This window comes from Oenanthe melanoleuca, chromosome 5 (genome assembly GCF_029582105.1).
Source record: "Oenanthe melanoleuca isolate GR-GAL-2019-014 chromosome 5, OMel1.0, whole genome shotgun sequence".
Classification (NCBI taxonomy): Eukaryota; Metazoa; Chordata; class Aves; order Passeriformes; family Muscicapidae; genus Oenanthe; species Oenanthe melanoleuca.
In genome coordinates, this window is record NC_079339.1 from 48,553,705 (window position 1) to 48,573,619 (window position 19,915).

Genomic DNA, 19,915 nt, shown 5'->3' on the forward strand with positions numbered 1-19,915 from the left:
GTGCAAGTGGATGGGTGCAGGCTGAGCATCTTCAGGCAGCACAGCAGCCTTCTCTGTGTGCCCTGAGCTTCACCCAGGATCTACACAACACCCTGCAGAGTGCTCTTAGCTTCCTTCTGAGAATATTTTAGCTTTCAAGACCAAGGGTTTCCAAGATAAAAATTGAATTTTTTACAAAACCTTATGTCTCACTTTATTACATCAGTGAGAGATGTACAGGAACATTCTCATGAGATACAGCATACTGTAGCCTACTGGTACCAGTGCTTGTGGGAGGAAAAAGCTAGCACAACAAAGTTTTGCCAGCTTCAGGTGAGAAATGAGGAGCCATTTCCCAAAGGCTTTACTCCTGACAGTCATTGCTTTCTCTCTGAATCCTTTGGTCCTCACGCTTTACTTATCCAGCATCATTTAAGGAGCTCCTTATTAAAACTACATGCACATTATCATGAATGAGAGCTGTGGGGTTTGGCCCACCACAGTGAGAGTCCATAAACATTTGTGGATTTTGCCACATCTGTATTTTCTTTTACAGCCTTCCCATTTTCACCTCACCAGCCCACAGTTCAGCACAGACCAAGCCTTGCAACTGAGCCACGCTCAGAAACACCCACTGATTTCAAAGAGATCACTGGGTCTGAAATGATGGGGTCTGGTGACAATATGTCCGTGTTCTCTTTGGCTAGCTTGGTGTGCCTTCATTTTCATATCACTTTCCCCTCCTCATGGTGATAAAAGTCAGGCATCCAAAAGGAATAAAGGAAGAGAAAATCTGATGGGGTAAGAGGCCAGGGATGCATGGTGAGTTACCAAGGAGCATTTTCTCAAAGCAAGGGAGAAAACAGCATGGAGCACATACATCCTGCGTGCACATGGATGCGGAGGAGAGCCTTTAATATGAATGATTGAGGAGGAAGGGCAAAAAAGAAGGAAATAAAAATACCTCAGATGTTAAATGTTATCCAATTAAGCTTAAAATAAACAGCCTAGAGAGATGAAATCTTGATACTGGGGTATCACATTCTGCAAGGAGTCTCAGACATTTGTTCACAACATGGCACAAACGGCCCAGCAGTGGCCGCAGGTGACAACTGAGGGTGGGCAGGCAGGAGGGGAGGGATGAGAAATGGAGGGAGTCGCATGCCCTTTCCCACTCCCCATCCTCTTCCAGGGTGGAGAGGGAAGGAGGAAGGGAAGTGGGGGAGTGGGGGTTAGGGCATTTTCTCTGCCTTCCCCATGCGACCCAGCAAAGGCAGCTCTCCCACAGCAAAGACGACATCACTTGGCAGCACTACTGACCTTCAGATAGCGACAAAAAAAAAAGTATTTCTATTACCTGACAACTGACAATGACATCCAAATGTGCCTGACGTCTCAGTCTGAATCTCAGTCTGAGTCCCGCCAACTGAGACTGCACGTGCACCACAGCAGGGCAGGCTAAGGCAGGGCGGGAGGGAGGCCAGTGCGCGGAGAGGTGACGTGATCACGGATGTGTGAGGGTGGGAGGAGGCAGCTATGGGAGCCCCCGGCAGGTTTGCAGGCCTGGACGGCCCTGGAGAAAAAACAATAGAAAAAACTGTCAGTCGGATCTAAGTTTGAAGGGACAGAGGAGGCATCAAACAAGCGAAGTGGGGGCTGGCTGCCTAACGCACAACACGCTTGGCCTGAACCCTCTCTGGGCCCGGCTGAGGCTGGCGGGCTCACGCTGGGTGGGGGAAGAATAAGAAGAGACCTGGAGGACCTGCAAACCCAGGCTGAGGCCTGTGTGGGCACGGAGCGGGGTGAAGTGGGGGACGGCCAGCCCTGGCACGGCGCGGGCTTCGCCACCAGCACTTGCTCAGGGACCAAATCAAAAGGGGGATAATTGTTTTATGGCTGTGTTAATGCACTGGGCTGACACAAAACCGCGTAGGCTTTCTGCCGAGCCGCTGCTGAGGCGGGCTCCACACACCAGACTGGACAAAGTGCGCTGACTTAGAGCTGAAATGGCTTCAGTGAGGTGCCAGGAGCCGAGCTCCCAGAAGGAAGCCTTGGCGGCCATGTGCTGCCTTCCCGCTTGAGCTGCGGCCAGTTGTGCATTTTGCATGCCCCGATTATGCAGGCTGATTCCCTACTGAGCCTGCGAGGAAGGGAACAACCTTTTTCCTGGTAGCTAAAAGATGATATTGTAACCTCCAACCTTATTATTTATTTTTAACCCCTCTAGGAGCCCCTCTCCTGCCATTTAAAAGCTGTACTTAAGAGTTTTCTCCTGTTCCACTGGAAATGCTTGCTCCTCCTGGCACTAGTCCAAACTTATCTCTGTGGCTTTGAAAAACTAAGATACAAGTCTTAAATATCGGCACACACCTGCACAAATACAGACACACACACACAGAATCATGTAGGAGTCAGATTTTTGGCTGGCACAAATTAGCAGAGTTTAAAGGGAAGCTGAGTGAACGGCACCACTTTCCATCCCTTGGGAATCCAAACCCCTCCATTTCAAACTATTCCTGCCACTTAGTTATTAACTAAAGGGTAGCTACTAATCAAGGCCGGTTTCTAAATGAAGATATGTGGTGGAGTAGTCGCCATTAAAAAGTTGGCATTTGCCAACAGTTACCGCACAGTGGTAGATCAGAAACCACAATTTCCCCCTGTATTTAGACCAGGAAATATGTGTGCTAATTGTGGGGTACCTTCTGGCAAATGCTTTCTTTCTAAATGGTGGCATCTCTGGCTGTTCATGAGCATGCACCTTGCAGATAGATGCAAACATCATGGCAGTAAGCAAGAAATATATATCTGTATTCTCTCCAACCTTAGAAAAAACATTTCCTAAAGGAACCTACACCGTGGCAGCAAGGAATAATATTTATCCATGCTCCTTCTGACCCTAAACATGCAGAATCTTCCAAGGGAGTCTCTCCACCTTGAGTCCTTTTTCAGAAACCAGGCCTGCACGTTGGTCTGACAGTTACACATGTGAGGCAAATGGGGATACTTCATCCTTGGCACAGCATCCAGCGCTCCAGTCTGCAAGGACTGCATTTGATTTTGGCGTTTATCTTAAATGGCTAAGAGACCACCAGTGCAAAACATTTGTGTGAAGCTTTTGCCAAAACCACAAGTGAAGAGTCTAAATTCCCTGTGTAAATACTTGAGCTTCAAGCATCAAGGATAAAATTTGTGCTGTTTTGTGAGGATTGGTTTTAAATGGAAGCCATCTCTGTGGCTTGTGGGACAAGGAAGGACTTTTATTTTAATTTTTGAGCTCTGTTGTTTGACTTTTGTAACTCTTTGATCTCTCTGGAAGTGCCATACAAGCAGGTATGATAACTGCTATCCAGATCATAACTACATTGCATTCCTGCAAGACGGTGTGCTGTGCACGTGGAAACTGATGTTGGACATGGATTCTATGTGTGCAGACACCACTCTACTGCCACGGTAACAGGTATGAATAATGTTTGCTTTTTGCATGGAATAAGGAAAGAATAATACAGATTCCCTCCAATGACTTAACAATTCTATCTTATATTTCTAATGCAATAAAAATTGCTAGGCTGTGTTGAGCTGCCTGGGCACTTGTCCTCCTTGGAAATTCATGAGCTTGAAATGGGGATTTAGAGTAGAGCCACAGGGCAGCTACATCTCAAGTTACACTGAGAGGTGTCTGTGGTCTCACCATGACTAGGGGCACGGGTCTTGGAATCACTTGGCTCTCTATATATCGTGATGCCTTACTATGGGTTTTGAAGGACATAATCCCACAGAGATACTATATGAAGCCCACCAAAAGCATCATCTGACTCCACCACATGGGGCTTTAATGTGGAAGTCTGCAGGCCCTGGCAGACAACACTACCCTGAGAGTAACACCTCTTCTCTAGCCCTGATGAGTCCCACATGGTCATTGACAATGCAATGTAATTTGCACAGCCCTGAGGTGTGCACAAAGATGCAAAAAGCTCTCACCAAGGAAGGGCCTCTCAGATATTACTCAGCACATCTCTAGTGTGGAAAGGGAATAATGGTCTCAAATAGGAGGTTTCTCATCATCTGGGCAAAGGGATCCTGTAAGAGCCTCCCAACAGTGCTACTGGGGGCAAAACAGCCATCTGTTTTAACAAAGTACATAACAATTTTACCAGAAGAACTATATGAACCAGATGCCAGTGAATGGATGGAACTGAAAGTTGTTTTCCTTGTCCTCACCCTGGAGAAGAGAGGCTATAGGGAAACCTTAGAGCAGCCTTCCAGTACCTGAAAAGGGCTGACAAGGGAGCCATTAAAGGACTTTTTACAGGATATGTGATGATGGGACAAGGGACAATGGAATTAAACTGACAGAAGTAGATGTAGACTAGGTTTTAGAAATAAATTCTGTACTGTGAGGGTAGTGAGAGACTGGAACAAGGTGCCCAGAGACCTGTGTGCAAGACCAGGTTGGATGGGTCTTTGAGGTGTCCGTGACCATGGCAAGGGCATCTGCTCCAAGCAAAACCATTCTATGATTTTATGAAAATTTGAGGAAATCTAAAAATTTCTAACCTAGTATCACAAAAGAAAGGATTGGCAAGGGAGAAGAAAAGTGGCCCAAGAGAGACTCTGGCAGATGAACAGGGATTACCATCAGCACTCCCAAATCCAACCCTAAGAGACAAATATCACAGAGTTGGCAGATCAGAAGACTTAAGTCTGCCCCTGCAAGCAAAGTCAAATCAGGTGATTCCTGCTCCCCTTTACTACCACTTCAAGGTTTCCTTCTTTGTTAATAATCAGGACAGTCCTACAGAATCAGATCAAGTGGAAAATCATGAAGATGGAAATCATATCCAGTGGCCTCAAGAAAAGGCAGGGAGAAAAGGAGGGGTCCACCGTTAGGTACATGATGCCTCTTCATAGTTATAGAAAAAAATAACACTTGTGTTCAAAAATACTCAGCTCATATTTGCTAGGAACATACTCCCATTTCATCTCTTCAGCTCCTCTCTGTGGAATCCTATGTGTGATTTTTATCCCATAAACTGTCTATTTAAAGCTGAAAATAAAGATGGGGGCTCTTCAACTTAACTGTTATAGGTGACAGACAAACACATAAGGAACAAAGATAAAATGAGAGATAGAGAGACAGATGGAATGAATAGATAGATAGACAGATAGATAGATAGATTAGATAGATAGATAGATAGATAGATAGATAGATAGACAGACAGACAGAATCTTAAGGTGGTGCTTAGAGTTTTTTGCTCAGCCCACACAGCAACGGGTAAGGGAGTGGAGCTGATATCTGGAATTCTACATCCAATCGACTACATCACATTGCATAGAGGTTTCAAAGAGAAAACACACCTGCAAGCCCCTGACTGCCACAAAGGGCATAGCCACAATCAGCACCAAAGGGAAAGCAAACCACAGGAACTGCAGTGCAATCTTAGAGGCAAATATCCCATCTGGATGGGGAGAGCAGGCTCACACGTGCAGAATTGTGTCGCTTGGACATCCCTGACACAATGTGTGAGGCTTGATTTTCCTCTTGGGTCAGCACTAGGAAATCACTCACCTGCACTGCAGATCTCAATTATATATTCTGCATTCATTCTGCACGGATGCAAAGGAGAGTTTTGCACGTAGTGTGAGTGTGAAACACGCACAGGGACTGTCACCATGTAAATAAAACATCTGCATTGCTGATGGTAAAGGAAGATTTTGTTCTCATGCTTATAACAGGCACAGCATATCCTCAGAACCTGTACATGGCAGTAGCTCACAGGTGATGTTGACTCCAATGCACCACTAAGAGTAATTTTTTTTTTCTCTGCTATTTTTAAACTTGCAAAGAAGAAAATAAGGTAAATTGGACATGACCCCAGATGGAAAATGGAAAAGTCTAGATGAACCTGACAAAAGCCACAATCAAGGCATAAATTGCATCCTTTTGTTGCCCTCTCCCAGAGCCTAGGCATGACTGGCCATATGACATGGTGTATGTAAAACACCACGCTCCTCTGGAACATCTGCAGAAAAGTCCCTGAGCAAAACACAAAGAAGGAGCCAAAGCAGCATGCAAAATGTCCCACCTCATTGTGGCTTAGACCAGGGGAAGCAACCTTAAATTAAGAGACCTGGCTTTACACCTCATGTCACACGTAACTGCAGCCACACATAGCTGCTGTGTCCCAGGGGGGTGCTGTGCTTGGCTGGGTGGGTGTCTGGGTGTGTATCTGTGTACAGACAGACAGACAGCACAGGCAGATGTGTGAGCTGCTGAACAGGGCACAAACCAAGTTTTCCTATGTGTTTCTCTGTGCCTGTCTGGTGACAGAAAATCCAATCAATAGCTGGTTAGAGAATAAAAGCTTAGCTCCAATATTAAAAAATTCTCTTTCAATAAAAAGAAAAACATCTGTTCTAACAGTGTACGGATACAAATTTGGAGTGCGGGCTGAAGCATCATCTCTGCCCTGTGCCCATCATGTTCAGGGAAAATACTGCAGATGTTTTGAGGGGGGTTTTACATGAACCATTGCAGCAGGTTTCCAAAAATGATAGACAAATCTATCTGCTAATCTCTCCAACAGATTTTTTCCAAGCTTTTTCAAAAACAAGTTGTCTTATGTGTATCACACCCTCTCCTGTGGACTGCTCCCACCTGATAGTATTGTCTCTCTGCCGTGTCTCTTTTTGCAGACACCAACAGGGCTGGGAAGCAAATACACACAAGCACACACGTGTACACACACAGAGACACACTTCCAAATACACACAAGCACAAACACTTCCAACAGCGACCAGCAGAGCAATGCCCACACACCCTGCCAGGGGCAGATACACACACAGCATCCCCCAGAAAAGGCAGAACGACTCCCTGGTGTGGGCAGACACACAACTGTACACACACCCAGAGTCCAGCACTCAGCCAGACACACCAGCACACCAACCATCACCTCTCCCCCCAGCACATGCACTGAGGTTTGGGAGCAGTTTCCCCACACTGATTGTGATGCTTACACTAAAACTTTGCTCAAGCCAGAAATGCAAAAGTTGCACCAGGTAGAGAAGAAGCAGGGAAGAAATTTCTTGCTGTATTTTGCTCAGGGATTTTTTCATTTTGGCAGACAAGGATTCCCTTTGAATTGATACATTTCTTTCTCCCAAGAATTTCGAATGATAATGCATAAATGAGTCATAGATCAAGAACGGCGACGTGGTGAGCAAGGAGGAGAAAGAGTGTGAGTGAGGGGCACTGGCACAGAAATTTGACAGTACCCCAACTCCCCCCCTTCCTCCCCCCATGCCAAGACATTAATTCTCACAAGTCGGAGAAAATTACTATGCATGAATGCAAAAAGCATGATCAGGAGTAATTAACATGGCTTCATATGCAAATTTTATTAATGCAGAAGTACAAAGTCATTATGCAAATGAAACTTACGTCAACTCTCTTGACAAATATTCATTTCTAAAGCTCAAGTTTCTCCCTTCTAATTTTTTTTTTTTACATTTTTGGTGTAAAACCAAAAAAAAAAAAAAAAAAAAAAAAAAGTGATGAGGACTGCTTGACAAGTTTGCAAAGTTGTTTTTCAACCGGAGAAATTTTATTCTTGCATTGTTGATATATTTTTTTGTTGTTGTTGTTGTTGGCAGGTACACGACAGCTCATGGAGGAGAGCGGGAGGATGGGGGACGCGGGCTACCAGCAGCAGGCAGCCAATCAAAACGCCAGCGGCTGTAATGAGCGCGATTGATGACTGTTTGGCTTTACTGCAGGGTAATGAACTAGAATCCAGTCTGAGGAGGGAAAAAATATGAATATTCATGAAGCTGTGCTCCTGCCTTTGATGATTAAAGAAATTTTTAATATTCAAATAAGCGCTTGCCAAGTGATTAACAAAGAACAAGCACGCAGGAATATGGAAATGGAGCTGTGGAAGATTTGGGAGTCACAGTCTGTGCAGAAAAGGCAGCACAAAATTTCATAAACAAGATAGGCAGATAACCTAATTCAAATGTGAGCAAATAAAGGGGGGAAAAATCACCTTCTTTTTCATCAGTTTGGATATTGTATCAGTCACTTTGTTTTAGAGTGCAAAGGAGAATAAAATCAACCGATGCAATAAGACGAGGGGAAATATCCAAACCCTGAGAAACACAACCCAGCAATTACAAAGTAAGAATCCTGGGTGAGAAACCGATAGGAAAATGATGGCTGAGTCCACTGTCTGCTGTGGGCTATTGCTTTTCAAAAGCAAGACCCTGCCTGATGCTGAGAGCCTCCTGGCTACTCAGAATCGCCAACTTGTTGTACAAAACAGGCAGGAGTCAAAAGTATCCTGAAATCACCAAGACCAGTCCCTGCTGTTAAATCCCCTTCCTTGGATAAAGGGCACACTGCAGGGCTTGACTGCTGTCTGGGAAAGGAGGGAGTGCAACAGAAAGAAGAAATATTATTACCAGGGAAAAGAAAGCAAGGAAAGAAACTGAGGAGGAGGATGCAAGGAAGTCTCAGCTGCCCACCCTGGTAATCAGTTAGTAAAAAATATGTTTTCCATGTCTGAGCCAGAAAGGTCCTCCACTCCCCACAGACTTCTGAACAAGGATACAAAAATTCAGTCACATTATAAAATGTCTGATAAGTTCAGGCTCTCACAGTTTAATAGCTTCACTAAGGATTCACACTGAAGCACATAGTAACAATATTAGCTGCTAAAATGACTTTGCAGTTAAAATACATCTAATTAGCAGCCAGCTAATTTTTTTTGTCTTTCTTTGAAAAACAGTTAACTTCAGGGTTACATTATACCAGAATGAAATGTGGTCGAGCTCTTTCTGTTACTCAAAAGTCAGAGTAAGGATATCTTCAAACTCTTAGGGCACTGGAAAACCAACTCACCTTTTTGTTATTAGATCCTGCGGTTTCACGGGCCTGTTTGTCTTTTCTGCAGACCTTTAAAAACTCTGGTTAATTATTTCTTATTTAAAAATCTAAAGAAAGCATAGGCTAGGTACCATTTAATAATTAACTGGTGTCTTCAGAATGTAAAATTTCAACTATACTTAAAATAAAAATAATAACAGCAACATCATGAGGACAATACTACAAAATGCAAAAAATGGCCATGATCAAAACTTTGAAGTTGTCATGAAAACACATTATGTATCTAATGGGATTTTTTTCCCCCTATATCTGCTCCATTTTTGGAAATACAAAAATATTCACTATTGATGTATAACAGAAAAGAACAGGAGAAAAAAAAAAAAAAAAAGGAAAGGAAGAAGAGGAAAAAAAAAAAAAGAAATGCCTAAATGTAAGTAAAGATAAGGTTAAACACCATGCCGGGGTATTGCTGGGAGTCTTTGCTCTGAATAATGCCAAGACCTTTCGAAGATGTCTGTTGTCTCTGGGTGTGAGTGGGCGGGTGAAGTGTGATATTACATAACTCACACGCGGCACTGGCTGTGCACAACCGTACTGATTAAAACACCCGACTGTGAAACTCACATCTCCATTTCCTGGGCTGTTTGGAGCTCGTGTCAGACCCCTGAACACCGAAAATGTTATCCTTTGTCTACAAGGCTCCTCGGCTTTGTTTTAATCAGTGCATTTTCTTTTTTAATGACAGAGGAGCAACGACCAGCTCCTACAGTTGGTTGCTTTGAAGCCCTTCTTAAACGGTCTTTAAATTCTACCATACAAATGTGAATACTTAATATTTATTCCATATTTTCATTCTTTCTTTAAAAGTACCCCATTTACATATTTCTGGAGAATAATGATACTTCTGCAGGGCAGGTGAACACACATTTCTGCATATGGAGTCAATGGGGAAAAGCATTAAGAGTCCATATTGTAAAAATCAGTCCCTAAATTTAAGTGTTTTGAATTGAGAATGTAGCTGTGGTTGCCTGTCAGTAGTTAGATGCTGTAATAATAATAACAACAACAACAATAATAACAATAATAATAATAATAATCTTTTCATTTCTCTAGTGCCTTCCACGCAAAGATCTGGAAGTACTTTACAAAGATAAATAAACTGAGTTTGGAACACCCCGTGTGGTTAATAAATATCCCAATATATCTAAAGAGCATGCAATTCCTCTCACTGTGTAAAAGTCCACGTTATGTCATCCACATATTTGCATATGACGTTTTGGAGGCTTGGACACCAAGGGCAAGCTGGAGAGAATTTTACTTACCTTGAGACCATGTGAATTCACAGAAATAGCCCACACTATGCCTGCAGGACTGTTTTGTCAAACCCCCTCTTTATAAAAGGGGTGGGGATTGTCACTGGCCCCACTCAGGGGCCAGGGTGAGTGGTCCCCAGGGGTATCCAGGTGTTACATGGCAGCATCCCTCTGAGTCAGGTCTCCACAGGGGCTCCTGCAGGACCACCTGTATCCTCCTCCCACCTGATGCTCCTCATCTAAACTTGTTCCTCACCTCTTGTCTGTGCTATGAACATGAAAAGAGAAGAACTGAAACATCTTGGCTCACCCCAAATAAACACACAAGAAAAAGAACTCTCGCCTACCCCAAGGCTGCTTTCATCACCTCCCCCTGCTGTGCCCTGTGCCCACCCCACCAACACAAGCCTTTGCCCCAGAAGGATCATATCTCTTTGTGATGAGAGCAACTGGGTGTGAGATCAAGAGAAAACAGGGCAGGATTTGGCCTAAAAACATCATAAGGCAGGAGTAAATATGACATATCAATAGATGTGCTAAAAATTAACACAGGAAACCAGGCAGTTTCCTCATCTCAGGAGGGTGGTCTTGCTGACCACTGGGCTGGGAAGAAGCTTGGGGTGCACACCCCAGGGCATGAGCCACACAGACTATGGCACATTCTCTCCTGGAGATCAGCTTTCCCCATCCCACTGAGTGCCTTTTGGGTCTGTTCAGGCCCAACACACTCTCAAGCAGAGCCCAGCTCTCATTCTGGGAATGTCGAGACACAAGGGTGGCTTGCTCCGAGCTGCAATGTCCAGAAGCTACCACAATAAACTAACAATAATAATAATCACCCTGATTTGTGGAAGGTTTTTTTGTTTGTTTTTCTTCCCCAAAAGGCATAAAGGGTAGACAATAAACAGTTCATCAGTTTTCCCATTTTTTTTCCCCCTTGTAATTAAGTCCTGGGGAGTTTTCAATGGTTGTAAAAATCCTTGTGGGCACTAAAAATTTTAGACCTGATTATATCATGAATATTTCTATCTACCAGAAAATATTTCTAATGCAATTGAAACATATAACTACCCCAACAGACAACTGTAGCAATTTAACTGGCCCTGAAATTAATAAAGGAACACAGTGGATGGAAAGAGCTGTTTCCAAAGGGCAAAATAATATATATGTGCAGCTAGAGCAAGAAATGCCACTACAAATAATCAGAAGGCTTAACCAAATGAGGATGGTCAAGAGGTTAAAATGAAGGAATTGAAGTGGCCAGGGAAGAACCACAGATAAGCAGGAGTCATTAACACCCGTGGAATTCTCTGTCTTGGCCATGTGGAAGTGAGTCCCACTCAGATACTGGCAGATGCTGCATTGCAAACATATATCCTCAGGGTGAATATGGCCTCTGGAGAAGAGAACAGCAGGATCTGCTGCTTGGGTAAGTATCTCTGCCTCGCTCTGAAGTTTGCCTTCTACTAGTAGTTTTAAATTTTGTCCCTATCTCTCACAAAAAAAAAAAAAAAAAAAAAAAAAAAATTTTAAAAACTTGGTGGAATTAGGCAAAATGAGGCTTTAGCAGCTCTTCAGCTGTTTGGCAGCAAAATCAATTCCTGGAATGGGAGGGAACTTGGGGAAAAAGAAGCAGATGAAGTCACTGTGCCCCTCTGTGCCTCAGTCTCCCCATCTGTGAAAATCGGCTAATGACATCCACCTGATTTAGTTAAATGTCCTGGAAACTAAAAAGACTCTGTAACAGCAATATATTAAGCAGCAGCACTGTTAACTGCTTCACTGCTGGAAATGCAAAGGAAAACCATCAGGTGATACCATGTCCCTGCACAGCACAGATGGACAAACTTAATATACAGAAACAATTAGCTTTGGGGGAGAATCACAGCTTCTGTTTTTTTGGCTCACACCTTGCCAAAAGCAATGTAAGTGTAGATATTGTAAGTGCTGAATTTCAATGTGAAAAATAGTCTACCTGCCTAGTGTGAATGCATACACCAGACTTAAAGTAAGATAACTTTAAAATAAGTGGGGGGAGGGAGGGACATTAACAGGCACATTTACGATTTTCAAATTTCTCCTTGTGCATAGAGCACTTTCACACTTAGAAGAGCAATTCACTAACACCAAGCAAACTTGAAAAAGCAAAACAGAGCAAGTGATTGGGCAGGGAGGGAGCAGCAGAGATTTTTAGAATGAGGGTTCCCCTAGAGTTTTGGATCTCTCAGGGGAAAACTTCTCCAGCTATGAGTGTAAGAGTAGACCCAAGTCTGATAACTGAATCTGTCAAATTAAATGAGCAGAACAATCATCTGGAGATGGTAAATCAATCCACCAAACGAGAAGAACACTGAGGATCTAAAGATTCAGTGATACCAGCACAACTAAGCAAATAATGGTCTCTGAATGGAAAAGAGGCTAGGAAATTAACTAGGTTTTAAATAATGAAAGAAAGTAGAAAAATAAAGCAGGAACCAGGAACTTAGTTCTATAATGTAAGACTATAATATAAGCCAGAAAAAAGGAAATAGTGAACCAGCATTTCATTTGCACAAGGAAGCATGCAGGAAACTTGTGCCCAATCCCTCTGCAAAATACAACAATGAAGTTTTAGCCAAAGACTTGGATCCAAACAGAATTTGGCCAGTCACAAGCACTAATTAGACAGGATAACCAAATCCTGCACCAGGAGAGGTAAAGCACAAGTGAAGTATAATAAGAACACTGTAATCCTTTCACTCTGACACAAAACTAAGAGCAAAGTACAAGAAACCAAGAACCATTCTACATAAATATTTTTTTTTCTGAGGTATATATTTTCTGGACCAGACTTCCCTGTAACTTCCAATTTACCCATTATTTGTACAGAATAGCATCTTTCTCCATAACATAAAAGCATAAGACACAAAAAGGCTTTTTATTATCAAATCTGCTTGAAACAGAAGCTGAATACACTCACCTAGGAAAGTGTTATAAAAAAAAACAAAACAAAACAAACTAAAATTATTTTAAAAATGGACATACTGTATAAACAAGGTGAGGCAAGAGAATTCCTTCAAAAATCCACAGTTAGGATGAGGAAGCAATATTAAATTCATACCTATCACCCCAGTAAAATAAAACTGAGTAGACTTGTTTTGTTTCTGATGAAAATGTCAATATACTCAAATGACAGCTTATTGCTTTATATCACAGTCTAACCAAATCTTTCTATAACCTCCTGCATTACGAGCAAAATCTCTAAAACGTCACCAACTAAAAAACTGAACCAGCTTGTAATTAGTTTCAACAAAGTCATCCTTTTAACCCTAATTTTCTACATGTTGATGGTATTTCCATAGTAAGCATTATGAACCTTCCTTAAGGACAAGTGGAATCAAATTGTAAAATCATAAGCAGCGATCTCGTAGTTCTTCCTCGAAGCAAGCCCTTTATTTGCCTGTAATAAATTCAAATCCAGTCTTCAAGTCTCTTAATAGGTGATGAGAGAAAATATGCATGCACACCTAAACCGCTACAACAAACCTTATTTTTTAAATAACACTTCAATTGCTAATATAATAAAGATCGTTGTAACCCGTTAGCACTGGCATCATTATTCCTTATGATTCAATATTCTAATGACTGGCTGTAACAGAGGTTTATGCTCTGCAGAGGTTTATACCACTATTTAATGTAATTAAGCAAACTGGCAGCCAGTGCCTCTATGGAAATATCATTTTTATCACACAGTATTCCCACCAGAAATTCAGAGGGATCATAACATACAAACTTTGATTCTGTTTATTTTCTCCCCTGTTCTGAAACTGATCTGGCATTTCTTGGACTTAGTACTAAGTGAAAGAAGGAATTAATTTGGCTTCTGTAGACATGCTATAATTGACAATACTAATAATCTATGACAAATGGGCCATCCCCACTCCTCTCTTTCAGCAGACATTGCAGCCTGCAACATCACTTTGCAAAACCCCAGAGCTGGACTCTGCTCCTGCCGGGAGCCCTATGAGTGTACCAGCCATGGGGTTTTAAGTAAGCCATTAAAATGCTAATATTCAGCACGGGCCAGATCCCTGTTACCACTGAAAGCAGAACTAAAGCTTCTCGGGAGACAGGATAAGGCCCTTCCAATGTGATCAAAGAGTAAATACATGCAAAGCTCTGATGGGAAAAAGGATCTTTTTTCTAATTTTAAAACTAAACAGGGAGAGTCCACCAGGCTCATAATCCATGTTACAGTCACATCTGGGATCACTGACATCTGGGATAACAGCAGTGAGGAAGATGGGTCCAGGCTAAAAAGTTGCCACCTGGGGTCAAAGAAGAGCATTTAACACCCAGGATTCTGTGAAAATTGAGTTATTTATCTTTTAGGCTATACTACCCTCCACTCAGCACAACTCTGCTGATGACAGGAAATGTGGCACACTACATATATTTGGTTTATATAGGTAGATAGATACAGATATATACAAGCACTGTGCATTGCTTTGTCACATTTGTATTTACCCCATCTTGCAAAGGAAGCTCAACCCCTCACTCAAGCAGGTTTATAGGGCCATCCAAGAATGCAGTGTCAGCAGCAGAAATCAGACCTAAAACCATAGTTCACCCTCTGCCTGCAACAGCAGAGCCAATTTGATTAAATAAAGGCTTAGTTACCTCTCCTTCCCAGCTGTACAGCTCTCTGTACTGGGAAAAAAACAAAACAGAAAAACTTTGAAAGAAAACCCACTCCCATTTGTGGGGGGAATGGGACATGAAATGATAATTGGAAAGGGAACATATCTGGTTCCTATTATTTCTATCTCCAGCATTTTCACCTCCACAAAGGCTTCTGGAACAGAAGTTCAACTTTCCTTAATCTGGGCTCTTAACTGTCAGGATCTGGTTAGGTTTTCTCCTTCTCCATATTTTAATACTTTTATTATGTATTCTAACGGGGAGTGGGGGGAGTAAGAGTGGGAATCTCAGTGTCACTCTAAGAAAGAAGTCACCGGGTTTTGCGATCCAGCAGCTTCCTTGGCAGCGGGAACTGCTGGTTGGCAGAATCCACTCGTTTGACAAAACTACTATTTCTGGGCACAGGCTCAAAAACAGGTAGGAAGCAAATGCTGAGAAATAAGGAAGTAAAAACAGCCAACAGATTTTTCACTACCAAGAACGCCAAGAGTAAACATGATTTATTTAGCTGTGTTTAACATGTCTCTTCTGCACTAGACTGCAGAAATCTGCTTGCATTTAGAGCAGGAGGAGGAGGAGGAGGAAGGGGGGAGGGGATGAAAAGGGAATCCATTACGGCGCTCCGCTGGTACTTTCTGAATTGTTCAGTCACACAGTTTTATGGAGTACAAGTATTTTCTAGCCCAAAATATATTCATGTGTCAGAAGAAAGCAGCACTAATCTGCTGTTAATTAACAAGCTGCTGCTAACAAAAGATGAAGGACCCAATTCATACAAACAATATTTACGTGGGTGTCGCATGATTTTGTCACAGATCTTTTCTCTTTTCCCCTCCCCCCCACTACTTTCCCCCCTGCCTCCCCTCCTCTTCCTCAGCACCCAGTTGCAGGGATACAGCACAGAGGAGTCCCAGCTTCTGTGGAGCCAACACCCAGAGTGGAGGTGAGGGCACAAGCCATGTCCTGACCCAGCCAAACTCAGACAAGGTCTCACCTGAGCCACCCAGCTCTGGGTTCATGCCTACCCACACGGGGAAGGGCTCTACCACATGTTCACAAGTGAAATTTTCATAGATCTTACATTTATGAGGGAAAGGCCATCTCCTGGCACTGTGCCCACAGTGACAACGCTGCTGAGGCTCCTGGAAGTGACATGGAGCATCCCATCCTCCAACCATCCTCACCAACCAGTGCAGGCTGTGAGAGGGGATGGCAGACACCACTGCCTGCCCCAGTGCCTGGATTTCTTTTAATCCAAACTCTTTGCAGAGGAGTTTGGGGATGGGGGAGCATGCTAACAGCACAGAGGCTCAAAGGGATGAGGGTTTGTTCAAAAATACCAATGCACACACAAAAGGGTAGGGCTGTGAGCAGTGAACCAGGGGCAGCTCTCCCAGCCACAGCCCTGCTGCCCTTCCCTGCTCCCTGCAGGAATTTTGGACAGTAGCACCTGTGGCCTCATCCAGAAGGGTGCTGAGCACAGCAGGCTGCCCCAAGTCCCTGTCAGATGCAGCTGGGCCCTTTGGAGAATAAACCCATTCACCATCTTTTCTGCCTCATCTGAGAAATGAGAGTGCATCTCTCCTGTGGGCGTCTTAAAGCTGGTGCTGGCACAGAGATGGGAGAGTTAACAGCAACAGCAACTAGCACTAAAAATTCCTGGACTTGTTCCCCTCTGAGGAACAAAGCTGGGGATGCAGGGTGGGAGAAAGGGCTGATGGTTCCTTGTGCTTCACCCATCAAACCATGCCCACCTGTCCTACAGAAGGGTTACAGGGGACAAGGCTTAGACTCTGTCTGCACTTTCCACAGCCAGGGCTGGGAGAAGCATAGGGAGAGGAGGGTGGGAAACAGAAGTATTTAAGTGTGATTCTAGAAGTGCCAGGGTTCTCCTGTCATGGCACAGTGGGGTGGTATTTCTGCTAGCACAGTTCTCTGCACACCCCAGTTACTGCCTTGCCCTCAAGGCCACAGCTTCCTCAGAGAGAAACAAACTCCACTGGAGCATACACACATCCGCCCTTCCAGGTTTTTTCTCTGTACCCTTACCTCTTTCCCTAAATCATGGGGTTTTCACTGCAAAAGTCACAACCACTCTCTCAGTGCATTCCCCAGGCACCCTGGCCAGCACCCAGCCCCACCACTGGCTCCTTCCAGGACCTGGCAGGAGCCTCTGAGAGGGACCAGCTCTGAATGCAGGCTAGCATTGACTCTTCCTCACATCATCTCTTTGTGCATTTCCAGGGTGATCTCTGCCATTTCTAGACCAGAATTTAAAAAAAAAGTCCTGGCCTGGGCATTTTCAAAGACCTATTTTTTAATTTTTTTTTTTTTGTTGTTAGCTGTGATGCTTGAAACACTGACATTTACCATTTGAAAAGTAAAGAAAACACATTTAAACAAGCATCTTAAAAAAGCTAATGAGAAAGAAACGGATCCATCTGTATCTACTCACTATCTCTCAAAGAAGTAAACCTTTCCAGATAACAGGGAAGTCTCCCAAAAGTGAAGACAAGAGCAGTTCCCAAGCTTCCCGCAGAGAGAGTGAGGACAGTCAGTGAATTGCCCCACCCAGGTAACGCCTGTTGCAAGCTGCTGGCTGCCCGGAAAAAGCCCAGCCCAAGCTGCCTCCGGGCCCCAGCCCACAGACCTCATCAATCCAGCTCCTCAGACCTTCCAAAACAAGCAGGTGCCTTTTTAGGGGTCCCCAACCACCACTGCATCCATCACCTGCCCTCGCTGAAGTATTTCTAATGAGTGTTAATTATCAGATAGGGATCATGGAGGAGTGAGGGTGCTTTTCCTTACTCACAGAGCAGACATGGTAAGGCTGAGGCCAGTCCCAGACAATGCATTGTCAAAAGCCCCCTGAAGGGATGTGTGCTTCTGGTGACCAGTAAAGATGTCTTTTGCTCCTGTGTACTAGCACTGCTAACAGAAAACCATCTTGTGCATCTCTTTGGAGAATCAGCTCCAATCAGGAATCCTCACTCAGCTTCAAAACCAAAAGTAACATGCATCATCTTAAATGATGAACTTGGCACAGTGAGGATAACATCCTTCAGTGGAGTCTGGGAGCTGGAATGGGGGCTCAGGGTTTTTTTTAGGGAGTTTTGGGTCTTACTGTTTTAACTTCCTTCTTGCTAAAAGGCCCTGTACCATAAACATTAATCAAACACTATATTCTGCCTTTTAGTCTTGAACAATTATGAGTACAGTTTTGTGATCTTTAGCCATATTTACTGATACTCAAAGGCAGATTCTATCTTGTTAGATTGTTATAAATGGGACCCCAGGGAATCTGCACACAGGCGGAGGCAGATGTGAAAGAGCCTTCTCAGGGCTCGGGTGTGCTTCAGTTTTCTACTGCTGAAATCACAAATGTTTTGGAGGAAAAAAAAAAACAACCAACTTTAGATTCCTCTGCCAGATCATTACAAAGAGCTGTCTGTAGATTACCAAAAAAAAAAAAAAAAAAAAAAAAAAAAAGACATTTTTCTGAACTTAATATTTTTTAAAGTTAACTGTTAAATTTCAAAGTGTGGTTTACATGTGCTGGCCACTTGTATGAACGAAAATTTCAGAGACAGACCGAGAAAAGGTTTCTGGTTATAAACCATTACGGAAAGAAACCCACAAATTCTCTCTCATTCTCCGTTACTTAAATATGTTGTTTCTGCTCCAGACCTGTTTCATAATACCATAAAATAGAGGCATGTTTCCGACACTAGATTTGAGAAGCTGTCACATTAAAGGTAAACTTTTAATCTGCTAGAGACAAACAGCACACGCTTTTACTTCCCGAGAAACAGCTCTTGAGAAATGTTTAAACAAGAATTTAAGAGCTGTGTGGTAAAGCCACATGCAGGGGTCTCAGACAGCTACTGGGTTTGAGCTTCTTTTCCTTGTTGTTGTTTTTTTAATTCTTTAAATAACCCACTAAAAAGTAGACTTCTAGGAACAAAGTAACCAAGATACATGGTAAAGTGAACCTCTGGGCTTGCTTTTATTTCTAAGTTAATCAAAACGAAATGTTTTAACTGAAACACAGGCCTGAATTTCCAGCTGTCTATCTCCATCTTTTTATTTTCTTGGGACTCACAATCAAATACTTTTAAGAAGTTAATTGTGTCACAATTAGTAACACATTAGTCCTCCGATATTTTTAATAGCAACCCAGGTTTTTCCCCAAGGCACTTAAAAATGGCAGGCTCGGCTATATTCTCCCTTTTTTAAAACTCCCATGCACTTTCCTCTTTAAAAAACTCCCACATGCATTTCACTTGGTCTGAAAATACCAGCACAGATCTTAATCCTGCCAACGCTTACAGACATGCTTAACTTTCTGCACATCAGTAATCCCGCTGAGTGCAGAGGCCGCTGGCGCACCTACAGCTCGGTGCAGGCTGGGGATGGAGCCCAAGCCAATGGCAAAACCCCCATTGACGTCAATAAGGTTGTGCTTTCACATCCAATTTCTTGCAGGATTGGGACCATCCTCATTTCAAGGTACTTTCCCAAAATCTATTTTAGTTTAGGTTTTTTTGTTTGGGTTTTTTTTTTTTTTTCTCTCTCTCTCTTTTTTTTCCTCTTTCTGCTCTTTCTCCCCCTCACCTCCCACACTCACTCTTGTGGGGCCTCATATTGAGACCACTTGAAAACTTCAGCCTTTGAAATCCCTCCACGAGGAAAACCCCCTCGCTGAGACAGGAAACATCCTTTGCAGGTAAAGCTGAAAGAAACTATTTTGCTCTGCTGTGTGCATTTGAGTAAACTAATTAAAACCTGGGAACTTGGGTTCTAACCAATGCCAAGAAGCAATCATTAATATGAGCTGAAGTGAAATGGGAAGCTCCAGACATTTAAAATCAGCTGTAGGAGGAAAAAAAAAAGAAAAAAGAATTTAAAACCGGCAAAAAAAGGTTTAAAAAGGATGGGGAAAAAGTGGAGGAAAGAGGGAAAGGATGTTTTGTAATTTTTGCCACAAAGTCAACTCAGTGCAGCTTGAACTGCATGGGGTTAAAATGCATTGGGGGATGCTATAGAATGAGGGGATAAA

At 43.1% G+C, this 19,915-nt stretch overlaps 1 protein-coding gene across 2 annotated transcripts in view; it reads right to left on the reverse strand.

Annotated features, from left to right (window-relative positions):
• BCL11B (BCL11 transcription factor B) overlaps positions 1–19,915 on the reverse strand; it is a 96,766-nt gene that overhangs the window by 51,328 nt on the left and 25,523 nt on the right. The window contains exon 3 of one of the 2 annotated variants that reach the window (XM_056492955.1): positions 1,337–1,552. The exons of the other annotated variant lie outside the window; for it this stretch is intronic. Coding sequence (XP_056348930.1) covers positions 1,337–1,552 — 216 coding nt within the window. The remainder of the gene's footprint in view (positions 1–1,336; positions 1,553–19,915) is intronic. 2 annotated transcript variants of the gene reach the window in all.